Source organism: Protopterus annectens, chromosome 9.part0 (assembly GCF_019279795.1).
Source record: "Protopterus annectens isolate FY-2018-M chromosome 9.part0, PAN1.0, whole genome shotgun sequence".
NCBI classification, from domain to species: domain Eukaryota; kingdom Metazoa; phylum Chordata; order Ceratodontiformes; family Protopteridae; genus Protopterus; species Protopterus annectens.
In genome coordinates this window covers 727,499,097-727,513,645 of record NC_056743.1, presented here as the reverse complement: position 1 = coordinate 727,513,645, position 14,549 = coordinate 727,499,097, and the positions used below count along the sequence as shown (strand labels likewise).

The following is a 14,549-nucleotide window of genomic DNA, read 5'->3' as shown; positions in this document are numbered from 1 at the left end:
TATTTTCTGGAAATTTAAAACTGTCAAACTGATATTGCAAAAATAGCTAGTTTCCTGACTTGTCTGAAATATCTGCAAATAACATATGGCTATTTTCTCAGTTCATTTTCACATACCAACTTCTCAAATCTGCTAGACAGTGTATAAAACATGTTCCTGCAAAGCATGGTTACTCCCTCTTTTTAAGCACCCTCTTGATACACAAGCATTGGGTGGAAATGAGCACATGCTGCAGCTTAGCTTTGCAACAAATGTCTATCACATATATTTTAAAACTTAAATGCAAATCTCTGATTAATCAATGCACATTTATTAAAAACATGCTCAATAATAATCATAATTAATGCAGATTCATAATGTCCTTGCTACTCCTTTTGCTGTTTTATGTCCAGCCATGAGGGAACCAAACCAATAAAACGTGTCAGAATGCATAGGGCCCATACAGCAGCATTAGTTTTTCTCCTGCTTTCTTAAAGGTACACTACACCAGCTACAGAAAAAAAATATAGAGAAGCTGCTTATTTTGAATGACATATTATGAGGATATACAAATGGTGCAGATACATTTCTAAGGCCTTATGTATTTAGTGACAATTATAACGTACCTAATTGTATGTTAGATACTTCACAGAAGTGTAAAGATAGAGTTTGGCATGTGACACAAGAAAAGCAGTTTAGACATTTAGCTAATGGCTCATGTATGCAGGACAGATAGTATTCTCATGAGATTAATTAATATGCTGTTAGATGCTTTTAACAGTCTGTGACCATTATAAGATATAAAATCAGCAAATGCTGTTAAATACTTTTATTGGTGTATGGCTACTTCTACAATATTAAACACTATGCTTTATTCAAGCCCTGTTTCCTTGAATGGGTTTTAACCAAGCAATAACCTTATAATACCTAACTGAAAATATTGCTATGCTTTTCCATACTTTACTTGTGCCTAATAAAGTGTTAAACAGATTGCCATGGCAGTCTTTGAGGATGGTACTAAACTAACATTTCCCCTCACAAAGCATAAATTAGGTAGTACGTACTTAAGAGCTGCAACATCCTTGGGCAGGATCACAATAACTATAGTCATAATTTTGATCGCAAAAGTCCCTTTTTATTTCTAAGCCCGAAATTGAAAATTATAGTAAACACCATTGTATGAGTACTGAAACTTAAAAGTCTTAAATAATGGTTAATAGCATATTTCTTTCCATTTATATATATATATATATATATATATATATACATACATACATATTTGTAATAGTCAGCTAGGGCTTGGTCTGTGCTCATCAATAGTTTGCTTCTGAAAGGGAAAAAGATACTGACATAGTTTTAATGTATAATCGGTGTAAGGACACCTCTCCCATTTATATACTGTAATGCATACTTCTCAACTGTCCAGATTTTCACCTCATAATTTCGCTCTGATCCATATAAAATTTGTGATTTTCGGGCAAATCAATGGGATGATCTGAGGATTTAAGTATCTAAATAATGACATACATTTGAGCTTCAGACTCCAAAGCCTTCAGAAAATGTATATTAACACAGACCCTGTTACTCTAGCAACTTTCTACGTTTATAAGAGCAATATTTAAAATATGTTCCTATTTTGCACTAAGAGGTTGAGAGGTGCGTTATCTAAAAACAGGAAGAGAATGTAGAAATATTATTACCTTGCACTTTTTTTTTGGCTTTTGATAACTGTTAATTCTGGGGTTTTAACAAGCTGGCATACGTTGTTAACGTAAACATTTTTATGTCAACACGTTCATTGTGTTTGAGCAGTCACTCTAAAGCTCAAGTCTTAGCTTTTTTCCATTACCATGCATCCAGTAAGAGTACACAGATCAATATCATAGCTCTCACTGAATCAGGTGCAACACTTCTATACCATAAATACTATTAAATAGCTAATTAATATACGTTTTCTGAAATAAAAGGAAGCTTATAACCACCCCCCCCCCCCCCCAAACTCACCGTTTTAAGGAGGGATTAAGAGGAACAGAGCTAAAAATTACATCCATGCTCCATACATGTGTGTAGCATCATCTACACCAACTGTGCTTGCGCTGGTTTTAGATCTAGTCTACGTCCTCAACTTCTGCGTGACTCTATAGCGTAAAAAGATAATAATTACATACACACATATTTCATCTTTATTTCCACAGTTCCCAATCCTGACTTGGAGTATACATATCATGAAAACGCATACAACATTTAATAAAATTTTCCGCAAGCAAAAAAAATTACAAGCCAATATAGAGGTAATTCTGAAGCACTAACATACCGTACCTATAACCCACAAAACCACCCACACTAAATCTGAAATAACCTACATAATTTACAGCAAACCAGCCCAGTACCAGAAGAACCGTCTCACAGCAGTTACAAAGTACTACTAATATCCAATGAGGCGCACAGACTTAGCGTCTCATTAGCCAATGGTCAACAAGACATGCATGACCCGCCTGATTTGAATTGTGCTTCCTAGGAAGCAAATTAGTTATCGTTTCCGGTTTATTGTTGTTATAACAGAAATCGCGGAAAAGAAGTGGTAATTTTTTTAGGTTTTAGATTTGTTATCTGCTAGCATTTTAATGGGAAGCTGTAGTACAAAAATATGACATGTTTTGTTTTTGAGCTGTAGTACAGAGACTGTTTGATTCTGGATTCAAGAGCATTATTGCAGTAATTTGTATTACTGTCTTTTCAGATACAAAAAGAGGGTAATGAGTTTTTGTAGGGTAAACTTTCATTTCCACTCTGCCCAAATGAGTGTTCATGTTAGTACCAGACTAAATAATATGTTTAACAGAAGCATTTGTTTTTGGTATTCTTATGTTATTACGTTGTACATGATTGACCGGCATAGTGATTTGCAATATTTAGAGGAAGCGTATAAATATTGTTATTCATTTTTTTTCGCAGTATTACAGTTCCCCAACTCAGGGCTGTTTTGCAACAAGAGGGACAGGTGGTTATCTTGGGCGTGTACTATGCTAGGTTTAAAAATAATCCAACTTATAGTGTCAAATTCACGGACATGTAAAATATTAATTTTATGTAGACGTTTGTACGAATAGAATGTATATTGATATATATGCTCTGGGAATGAGTTTGTAACTTGGCAATTTGTGGCCAATCCTTTCTCTTTTCTGACAAAAGAATCACACCCATTAAGGAAGAAAACAAAATTCTAAAGCAAATCTCTGGTATATCTGAATGCTGGGAGGAGTTGATAGGCACACCATGTACAATACTGTTTTGGCTGATTTTTTTTTTCTTGGGGAACCTTTTGGAACAGTTGTCTAAATCTTGAGATGATCCCATCCCAATATATATTTACTTATCTTCATTCTGATGTAGTGTATCTTTATCTAAAAAGGAAATAGTGTAATATATTTTTCTAGTACTTACTTACTAATGTTTTTATATATGTCTATGTATAACGTTTTATATGTATTTTGTATAAATTCTGTTATTTTTGTTTATGTTACTACTGAATAAGATTGCAACCTATATATTTTGTTACTTGTATCTATTGGGACTTTTCCCCCTGGGCCTGCACTGAAAATGGGCCTGTGCCCAGTTGGACTATCCCGATAAACAAATGTCAAGTAAATAAATACATGCATTGATCATGTAAAATATGAAGTACATAATTTCCAAGTGCTGCATAGGTACACAGCAAGATTATTTTAAGTTCAGTATTCCTTTGAAAAAGACACTAATTGTACTAGCACACATTATTTCATTTACTGATATTTTTATTAAATACATAAGAAAAGCTGATTTATTTATTTTCTCAATTTTGGAAGTATGCTGCCACTTAGTGCTTCTGAATGAAAAGAAGCTTTTATGTCCACTACCGTGTTCAACACTATTCCTAGGTTGTAAAAGAAGTCTATTGCCTCCACTTCTCCAGCTTTCCTTTGTTTGTCTCCTGTTTCTGATTTTCCAGGTTCATCTGAGTTCCACTATAGAGAATTAAAAAACATTTTTTTTGGTTTTGATCAGATATTTCCATTTTGCTTAAGAACCTGGAAATTGATGAGTAATGTATGCAGTGGTATACAGTTCATTCTGGACATGAGTTCTTAAATGTGATTTTTTTTTTGTTCTATACTTAATATTACGATTATAAATGGAGCTTCTCTTTCAAAGCCTAACCTAGTGTAGCCACAGTAGACATTTTGACTGTATAACTGTGCACATCTCGCACAGAGATCCATTGTATATAAACTAGGTCCAGACCATAATGTTTGGGTTTCTCACAGAACATTGACTAGGGTGTATTTTGTTGCAAGCAAGTCTAATCATAAATCTATTTGTTAATCTTGACATCGTTGTGAGCCTATATGAAATTTCTGATGAATTAGTAGTATTTAGTACATGCAGTATTTTGCTACATTTACTTCAAAAGGCATGTATTTTTGATACCCTTAATTCCCTTGTGTCATGTTCCTCAAGAGCTCCACTGAAATCACTTGTGTGATATTGCTGTTTACATTTGCCATCCACTAACTTAATTAAATAATCCACTGATGTTTGTCCTTTCACAATACTTTGCCACTGGACACTATGGCCCAAATCCCTGCCTCTGCAGTCATTAAATATTTACTCATGAATGCCAGTGGCTGTAAGTCCAGTTTTGCCTTTGTATTTCTGCCTGTGGCAAAGGTACACTGACTGAACACCCAGACTGTGGTTGTGGATATGGAGTGTTGCAGAAAATTGAGACATTTCTTTGCTCCATAAATGAGATAATAGGTAGTTCATAAGAGTTGCCTTCTCATTTTCCATGTTTATGGAGCTAATTTACTTACATTTTACGTTTGTGAAATGATGGATTGCTATAGGATCTGCCATTTGTGAAACCTCCATTGCATCACTACTGGTTGGCAGCCATAGTGTGTGGTTGCACGACTGTGTATATGTGCACAGTACATGTAGGGCTGGCACAGCAGATGTTAAATTTATATAGTTTTATGCTTACTTACATGGTTTTCTGCAGGTCTTGTTGCACAACCATGTTCTGCTGTGCACAACATAAGAACAGAACGATATTTGTGAGGTGTCCTACACTGCTGGTGCAGGTAATTTGAACTTGTTGCAGCATAACTGTCAGGCTACAGTACAGGGTTTACTATGTAGTTAATTTGATAGTATGACCCATTGCCTTCCATGATTCATTATTTGCCTACATATTGCATAGCTGGACTCTCCTTTTTATGAATTGCCTAGGGCTCTGGCATGGGATTTTACTTTGCATCAGCTATGTCCAGCTGCATACCGTGCTTATGAGTACCACCCATTAATTCTTAAAGTAGAACATCTTAGTGGTAAAAGATAAACATAGTCATACAAGTGTAATATTTTTATGGCATAGGGACCAGTACACTTTCTAGAACTGTTAAAAGTTGAAATACGGACTTAATCCAGGCATTAAAATCATCCATTTTTCTGAGTTTCATGAATTATTTTCCAAGATGAGTTTAAGAAAATTTTAAGTTGACCTTCCAAGGTGCAGGTCATATTCATTTGAAGAGCGTACCCTACTGTAAAATACACTTCGCACATGCTAGCATGCTTCTAGATAAACATAACATGTAGCTTTATTACTGCTGACCAGTAAATTCTGGACAATTGCGTTCTAAGAATGCACCAAAATTTCTTCCAGTAAACTTAACTTGTACTCCCATATTTCTGGTGCTTGGCAGATGATTAACACTAAGAGTAGCTTTGATATGCTTTTTCACGTTGGCAATTTTTGTTACTTAGAGATTTCATAAAAAGAAATAATATTCATACAAAGAAATAATACACAATAGACCTGTGTGCATGTACTGCTCAAGTACTGTTCAGTGACTGAAAGCTGTGACTTTGTAAGTGGTGCAAACCCTGCTTTGCCCACAGCTAACAGATGGTGTGATTAACATCTAGAACTGCCTAGAAAATGGACACTTGTACCTTGATAGCTGTGTGAATGGTAAACTTTCCTGTTTAATAACTGCATTTGAGTTCTTTGCTGTTATTTTTTTTTCTTGTTAGTTGTCCCAGGAATGTTGCATATGATCATAGGTAGTTACTAGGCTATTGTCCCTGAGGCCCTTACAAGCCTAGCCAAGAATTTGGCCCATGTTTTGACAAGTCCGCACCCGATGCCTCTGTTCAGCAGGGTCACAGGTGGAATGCCAGGGGTGTATTTTCTGTTCCCCATCCAGTTGTCCAGGTTGTGCTTAAAAAAGGGTTAATGAGGTACTCTGCTTGACGTGGAGCAGGAGTCTTCCACAGAAGGGTGAGTCTCTGGGACACAAATCTGTCCTGCCAAGAAGTCCTATTGGTGTCACAGACCAGGTTGAGGTCACTCGTGCGGGTTAGCATCCCAACTTTTAGTTTTACTTGTATCCCCCCCCCCCCCCCCAAGGTTTATTGTTTATGTATACATAATTCTGCATTAGTAGTGTGGTGAAAAAAGATTTGGCCTCTGATAGGCGTGTGTCTGTGTTTGGTCTAAAATGATTTTTAGGGGAATTAGTTGTTTACTGTTGTAGTGCTTTTCATATTCTTGAGTTTGGGGAGATGTGAGAAGGATTTACTTTCTGGAATAACTAGTCAGATGTTGTATGTTATCAATTTTAGAGAGTAGGATGATTTGCACTAATAAAACTCTGTTGAAATACAAACTTTTTCAGATCTCTCTCTCTTTTTTTTTTTTTTTTTCTTCCTTTAGTCTCGATGCCCTAGATTTAATACCGTGAGGGCAGCCCACAATGAAGACCCCACCACGGGAAGAGGATGGGAATGTTTCTGTTGTGGTGAGAGTCCGACCACCAAATCAGCGGGAAAGAGAGGGTAACCATCGGAATGTTGTACAGGTTGTTGACAGTAATATGCTGGTCTTTGACCCGGAGGAGCCAGATGAGCCTGGAGTCCCTGCTGGTTTCAAAGGGTGGGACACACTAAAACGGAAAGGCAAGGATCTAAAATTCATGTTTGACAGAGTGTTTGGTGAACAATCTACCCAACAAGAGGTGTTCGAATTCACAACTAAGGGCATTCTGGATGGAGTGCTAGATGGATACAATTGCTCAGGTATAACACAAATTTATTTTAGTGCCAAGTAGACCAATTTCAACAACCACATAGCTCATATTCAGTATACGTCTCTGCTTTTGTCTGATACTCCTTTTAGAAATGTACTGTACAGTAGGCTGATTGATTTATTTATTTCTCTGTTAGACTTTAACAAATTGATTAAAACTAGCACTATGATGCTAATTTGGTCACACAGAAAATGTTTGTGTTTAAGCCATTCATTTTTAATGAAGCAGCTGAAAGATTCCCAGTTGCTATTTCTCTGTCAAGTGAACTGTTTATTAACTGGCCTTCTCATGCGGATGGATAAAGCCCTGATTATATACCACCAGTGACTAGGGATAAAGTCTTGGCTCTGATGTTGGAAGAACCCAGTAAGCCAGAGATGGCATTGGAGTGGTTGATGCTGGCATTATAGCATTTCATAGGGGAAGTCAAGTTAGCATATGGAGTATCGTTGTGGCAGTCAAGGATGACTGTTCATTGACATCCTTTCTGTCTCACATGAGTTGTTTGTGTCATTACACCTCCTCCCCCTTCAGAGGTGATATGGGTCCAGGGGTAAACTGTCCTGTTAGAGCGGAAGAGCACTTGAGTCATTGTATTTTTTAGAACACCTTTATTGAATTATCACTTGTGACATAGGCAAATTTACATTCATAGAAAAGTAATCGAACTAATAACAAAGATTATACTTCACATATATTGCTGTATATCATATAACCTAATCAATATTGTATAAATTATTCAATTCCTGACTTTTTTTTAACAATAAACATTAAACCATCACTTACTACATAGGCAATCATACAGTTTATATTTATTATTTACATTTGTTACCGGGTAAATGTTCGACTGGACTGAAAGCCCTTTTTCATTGGAGACCCAGGGAGAAAAGCTCCATGTATCTGAAAAGCATAATAGATTAACAAAGTATTATAGTGTTTTACAACTTATAAATACAAATAAAGTTACAGAAAATAATTAAATAACATGTAGTTATACAAGGTAAATACAACAACAAGAAAAAATGCAAAGGTACAAGAAAAATTGAGTAAGAAACTAACTGATAACTGTGCACTGAAAAACATAAATATGGCAGATGGATATAGCAGCTGTAAGACTGACTAGAGCAAATGCTGGGAAATAAAACCCTGCACCTGGAGTAAATTAAAGATCGAAAGGCAGAGACAAGCAATATATAAATGAAAACAAACCACTTCACCACAATCCTAGTTGCAAGCATTTTACATCACAAACCATACTGACACTCCCAGATGCAAACATTATACATCACTTATAATGTACCAAACATTACTTAACTCATTTAAGTCCTGCCACCTTTTAGACCTCATTCCTGCCTTGTATGTATTGTTCCCACAATTCCCATTTTTTCCTCTCTAGTTTGCTCCTACCGTTTTGTAAAGATCTCCATTCCAGTTATCTCTTACTATATTTACTACTTCCTGTATAGTTGGTTTAGATTTTGATTTCCATTTTCTAGCATTGCTTTTTTGGCAGCCACCATTATTAGACACAGCAAGGCCTTACCATGTCTAGGATATTGTCTCCCATCCATTCATCAAGGTTCCTTTTGAAGAGGGCCAAGGAGGTGCTCTGCTTGACATGTATGGGCAGTCTATTCCAGAGTATGGGGAGTTTCTGGGTCAGGAACCTATCCCTCCAGCATGTTTTGTTCATTGTGATGACAAGGTTTAGATCCCTGGAGCGTGTGGCTCTGAGGGATTTGGATTTCTTTAAGTGGAGCATGTCCAACAGCTCAGGGTTTGACATGACCCTTTATGTTAAGCAGAGATCGCCTCTGAGTAGACGATATGCCACAGAGTATAGCTGGAGGTTTCTTAGACGGTCAGCATAGGGCATCTGCTTTAAGCCTGTGATTCTTTTGGTGAGGTATTTCTGCGGCCTTTCCAGCTATTGCAGATGTCTTGTGAAGTACATACCAAACCGGGTGTTGTACTCCTATAATGGGTTTAATGAGGGATGAGTACAGTGGGAGAGTGACCTCCTTTTTTCTGGATGAAAAGCCCTTAGTGATGAGGTGTGCCACATAGAAGGATTTCCTGACTGTTGTGGCAATGTGGTTATCGAAGGTGAGACCACTGTCCACCTGTGACCCTAAGTCTCTCATCACACTTTCAGTGTTTAGTGTACTGCCACCTATGTGGTAATTCATGGGTACATGTTTTTTCGCAAAGGGGATAACTATACATTTCTTGGCATTAAGCTTGGGCCCATGGCTCTGGCACTAGGCATCTGTTTCTGTAAGGCCCTTTTGTAGAATATCCACATCATTTGGGGATTCAGTAATGGCTCACAATTTGCAGTCATCTGCGAACTTTGTTAGCCAGAGTACCTTAGTGTTGGCCTGTACTTCAGAGAAGTAGATGCCAAACGAGTGGTCCCAGGACTGAACCCTGAGGAACTCCACTTGTGTAGAGCTGGATTTGGAGTCTGCTACTTTTACAGTCTTGGTTCTATCAGTAAGTCAGTTGACAACCCATCAAGTGATGTAGGGATTTATGCCCAGCTTAGTAAGTTTCTCTATGATTCCAGAGTGGGGGATGGTGTCAAAGGCCTTGGCAAGGTCCAGATAGGCTGTGTGGACCGCCTTACCCTCGTCCACAGCTCTGGAGACTGATTCGAAGAAGTGAATCTGGTTCAGGAGACAAGATCGGCCCATTACGAACCCAAACTGGGTGGGGTCCAGTGTTTGAAGGTTACCAATGTCTTTGTTTGTAAGTTCCATGATAATGCGTTCCATGCCCTTGCAGATCAGACTGATGGGACGGTAATTCCCAGGATCCAAGGTGGATTCCCCCTTGTGGAGTGGGACAACTGTAGTTGTGCGCCACTCAGTGGGCACGAAGCCTGAGGTGAGGCTATGATTAAACATGACACTTAGGTGAGGTGCCAGTTCATTTTGTAGTTTATGCAGTACACAGCCCGGGATGCCGTCTGTTCCCATGGATGCTGTATTCTTAGCTTTGGAGAGTGTGGTTTCTACCTGTGTGGCCGTGATTACCAGAATTTGGCAATCCTTTGGTATTGAGATGGGCCTTTTAGAAGGGTGAGAGGGGGGTGACATTTGCACTAAATCGATCTGCCAGTATATTGGCAATATCCTTGGGATCAGTATATTTAATGCCATTCTGTTGTAGCTCAGAGCAGATCTGAGCATTGCCATTTAGATTCTTGACATAACTATAGAATGCCTTGTGGTTGTCTTTGGAATCTTTGGCAATTTTATTTTCGTAACTAGCTTTAGAGGATTTTGAGGGATCTCAGCTTCTTACTGAGGCTGGTAAGGGCGTTTTTTGCATCCTGGGATTTTTCTCTTTTCTGCAACAGTTTCTTCCTTCTGTTGTATAGTTTGTTTATGGCAGGAGACCACCAGATTGGCTTCCTTTGTTTGGAGGAGAGCGTCTTGGTTCTATTTGGGATGGCACGATTCATGCACGAGTGGATGTGCTTGTACAGTGCCTTAGTGTAGGATTCAGCAGTCGAACTTTCAGCTCCCGTCTGCATGGGTGTTGTGAAGTTTGTCACTTCTGACTTGAGTAGCATGAAGTTGGCTTTGGAGAAGTTTTCTATGGAGGTTTCCGTACTGGGGATGGGGGTGGGATGTGGATGCCAAGGGTGATTTGCTTATGGTCGGATCTGACCAATGAGGGGGTGACCACTGGTGTGGAGCATCTATCTCCCATGTTGGTAATGACCAGGTCTAGGATATTGGAGCCCCTGGTGGGACAATGGATTAGTTGATCCCGGGCGTTGGAATTTATGAATGCCAAAAACTATTGGGGAAAAGGTGTTGGTACCCGAGTAGTTTTCCCAGTTAATGGCAGGGTAGTTAAAATCACCCAGTATTAGGGTGTTTGGTTGTATCTTAATATTTTCCAGTATATTTAGAAAGTTGTAGTGAGAATCTTGGGGCATGGTGGGGGGATCTGTAGCAAGCTACAATTTGGATTGCAGTCTTGCCTAGTGTTAGTTGCACCTGGGGAATTTCAGATGCATTTTGTTGGGCAACTAGCCTGGAGGTGTGCATATGGACACTCCTCCACCTTTAGTGTTTCGGTCTTGATTTGGTGGACGAAAAGTGTGGTAAGAGTTGTAGCCTGGTATTGCAGGGGTGCTCTCTGGAGCCTTGAACCAGGTGTCTGTTACTGTACAGATATCAATGTTCTCTATTTTTAGGAGTGGCTCGAGAGAGTGCATTTTGAGATTTGGACTTCTAGCATAGAGTAGCATTACCTTCAGATTTTGTATGCTTGTATCTGTTACGGTGGTGTTTTTTTCCTTTGAACCTTGCCTAAAAAAGGCACTATAGAGGTGGCAAGAGCTTCAGTAACCTGAATCCCAGGGGTGACAGGTGCAGACCATCTCTGGCAAAGCATTGTGGTTTGCTGATCATGTTGTCCCAGGCAGACAGATACTGGATCCCCTTTGAATGACACCAGAAGCTTAGCCAATTGTTGAAGTCAATCATTTTGTCCTTATACTGTGGTATCATTCTGGGCGAAGGCAGGATGCTACTCAGGGCTAGGGTCATACCTGCCTGGGCCACATGCTCCGAGATCTCTTCCGTGTCTCTTTACATGTAGTCCAGAGAGGTACATCTCAAATCATTCACTCCAACGTGGACAATGACAGAGTCATATTTGTACTTTTTGTGAAGTGACTTGAGTGCATGCGTTATGTGACGGATCCTGGCACCTGACAGGCAGCTGACTAATTTTCTTCTTGTTCAGCCTGGTGATTGGGACATCAGTGTGCCTGACTATAGAGTCACCTATGACTAAAGTGTTGGGTACATTGTCTTGTCTCGGGGCTGTTGAGTAGTACACTGGTGTTGTGAGCTATGTGTCACTTTGGTTTTGACTGGTGTTTGCATTTCAGTTTCGGAGGTCCTTGTTGCTTGGGCAGATTAATGTTAAGGGCTTCCGCATATGTGGGTTTAGTGTTGCTATGTGTGGGTGTTGATGGTGTGGGTTTAGAAGGGCTATGTGTTGCTTGAGGTGTGGTGCAGGTGTTGACCTTCTTCTCCTCTTGATTGTCTAGCACAGTCTTGGCTGGAGAGAGCTTTGCTTCCAGTTTGGCTATGTAAGTGCATCTCTCACAGGTTGTAGTGTTGAGTGGTAGGAGGAGAGGGTTGTTTGTGTACATGAGACAGTTGCTGCATTGCCCCAGAATGCCCAGATTCACCAGGTGGACAGGAGAAATCACTGGAAGCTGACCCTTGGACATGCCTGTTTAGGTACTCTTTTTGTAAAGTGCAAGACCTGTTTTCCCTTAAGTTTGTAAGGTACTTTTGCAGTTAGGCTGTTTAATGGCTACGATTAATTTCTGCTTATTAACAAGGAGAGTTGAGTGCTTGTGTCAGTTTAAGGCTTCCTAGTGCTTTATAGCGGGTTCTAGAGCAAGTGCTAGTCACAGCGGCTCAGATTTTAGTGCTACTACTGAGACACCAGCTAATTCTAAGGGAAAATTTGAAGAGCAGACTTTGGTGTAGGTTCATAGATTCGTACTAAGCTAACTGCCCTTGCGAGCCATTTTAAGCCTAGCCAATTATCCCTTGTGAGACTCAAACCCTGCACCTTGTGTTTGTTAGGCAAACACCTTAACCATTAGGCCACCCTCCCAACCTAGAATGGTTTTAACTGTAGCCATGCTGTGCACAATACGAAAAATGCGCAAACACACGTTTTTAAGCCAGAAAATATGGTCCCAATTACCTCTACCTCTTTATCTTCACACCTCCAACATTTACTGTCTGCATGAGGAAAAATTCTCTGGAGTCTGCTTGGGGTATAAAAATTTTTGTTAACATTTCCAGGCAAAAATCCTAAATGTTCTACTTTTCCATATTTGGGAGACCTACTTGTATCCTCCCATTGTTTCTTTGTGAATTGCTTATCCAGTCTCTCTTCTCAGTCCTTTCTAACCTCCTTTGATTCTTATCATGCAATATTTTTATGTTCTTCTAATTATTCCTTTTTTAATGGTATTTCTGCTCTAGATTCTATTAAAAACTCTGTCAGTGCTGTTCTTTCATTCAAGACCCCCTATTTCTTTCACTTTGCCTATACTTTGATATCAATCCCTGTTAGGGAAGACAATCTCTAACCTGCAGTTCAGATAAATTCTTAGTGTCTTCCCTTTATCATCTTTCCCTCTCTGGTTATTTGCTCCCAATACCTTGGTTCCTTTGCCAGTTTTCTCCAATAAATTCCAGCCCCTCATACTTATTGTCTGTATCCCTGATTGCAGTCACCCCTATTGGGAGAATTTCCTTTCTCCATTCCTGTGTTGGTTTAGTTCTTAGAATAGTTTCTGCTACTTTATGGATATAATATTCTGCATGATTATTGTTTATTCTCCTTAAAGGCCTGCATCCAAAATCCCAGTCTCTCCTTGTTTCTGGAGTTTCCCCCATTTTTCTTTAATATTCCTTTCCACTTTGAATTATAGTTTTCTGATTGTGCTATGTATAGCAGTCTTAACTATGTAGTTCTGAAATACCCCTTCAAGTTGGGCAATCCCAATCCGCCCTGTTCTACTGGAAAAATCAGTTTATCCCACATGACTCTTTCCGTCTTCCCCTCCCAAATAGTCTTTCAGCTCTTTATTAATTGCTACCCAGAACTTCTCCTCTGGTTGATAAAAATATGCCTGACTTTTGTGTAGAAGACTATAAGGGACTATAAAAACATTTTTAAATGCTTGTATCTTACTATCCATATCCAGATAGAAAGCTTCCGTTTTCTCAGTTTTTGTATTATCCTTTGTTTAGTCTCTCTCTACATTTGCTTAGCTGCCACACTAGAATCATTTTTAATCCACACTCCTAAATATTTCATTTAACATGTCCCCATAAATATGGGCATTCCTGAGCTAGTTCATGTGTGGATACATAATTTATCACTATTGACTTTGTTTTTAGCTTCATTAATTTTGTATCCCAAAAAGATCTGAAACTGTCTCAAAATGTTCCATAGCACTGTAATGTCTTTTTCTGGTTTTATCAGGTACAAAATAATCATCTGCATATAAAGCCAGCTTTTCTTGACTACGATACCAATTATATCCTTGAATTTCTGGGTCCCTTATTTTCTTTACCAGTGGTTCTAAATATAATGCAAATAATAACTGGGAAAGAGGACACCCCTCTGCTCAAGCAGAAATTATCAGAGCGGACCCCACCCACTTTTCTCCTGATCCCACGCATATTTTCCTACTCGACCTTAGAAGTTTTTCAGGAAATTCAAATGCTTCCATTGCCCTGCTAATAAAGTCCCAGCTTACTCTGTCAAATGCTTTCTCTGCACCAAGACCCACCAACAACAGTGGTATTTTCTTGCATTCTGACTCCATCTGGATCATCAGTGTTCTGTTAATGTTGTCAAATGTTTGCCTCGCCT

The 14,549-nt window shown here is 39.0% G+C and overlaps 1 protein-coding gene across 1 annotated transcript in view; it reads left to right on the top strand.

Annotated features, from left to right (window-relative positions):
• Nucleotides 1-2,486: 2,486 nt before the first annotated feature.
• Nucleotides 2,487-14,549, top strand: part of LOC122811485 (kinesin-like protein KIF18A) — a gene marked incomplete in the record, with an annotated part of 1,576,798 nt that continues 1,564,735 nt past the window's right edge. Inside the window, 2 exon segments of the mRNA XM_044083351.1 lie at nt 2,487-2,560; nt 6,740-7,101. Of these exon segments, the coding sequence (XP_043939286.1) occupies nt 6,780-7,101 (322 nt within the window).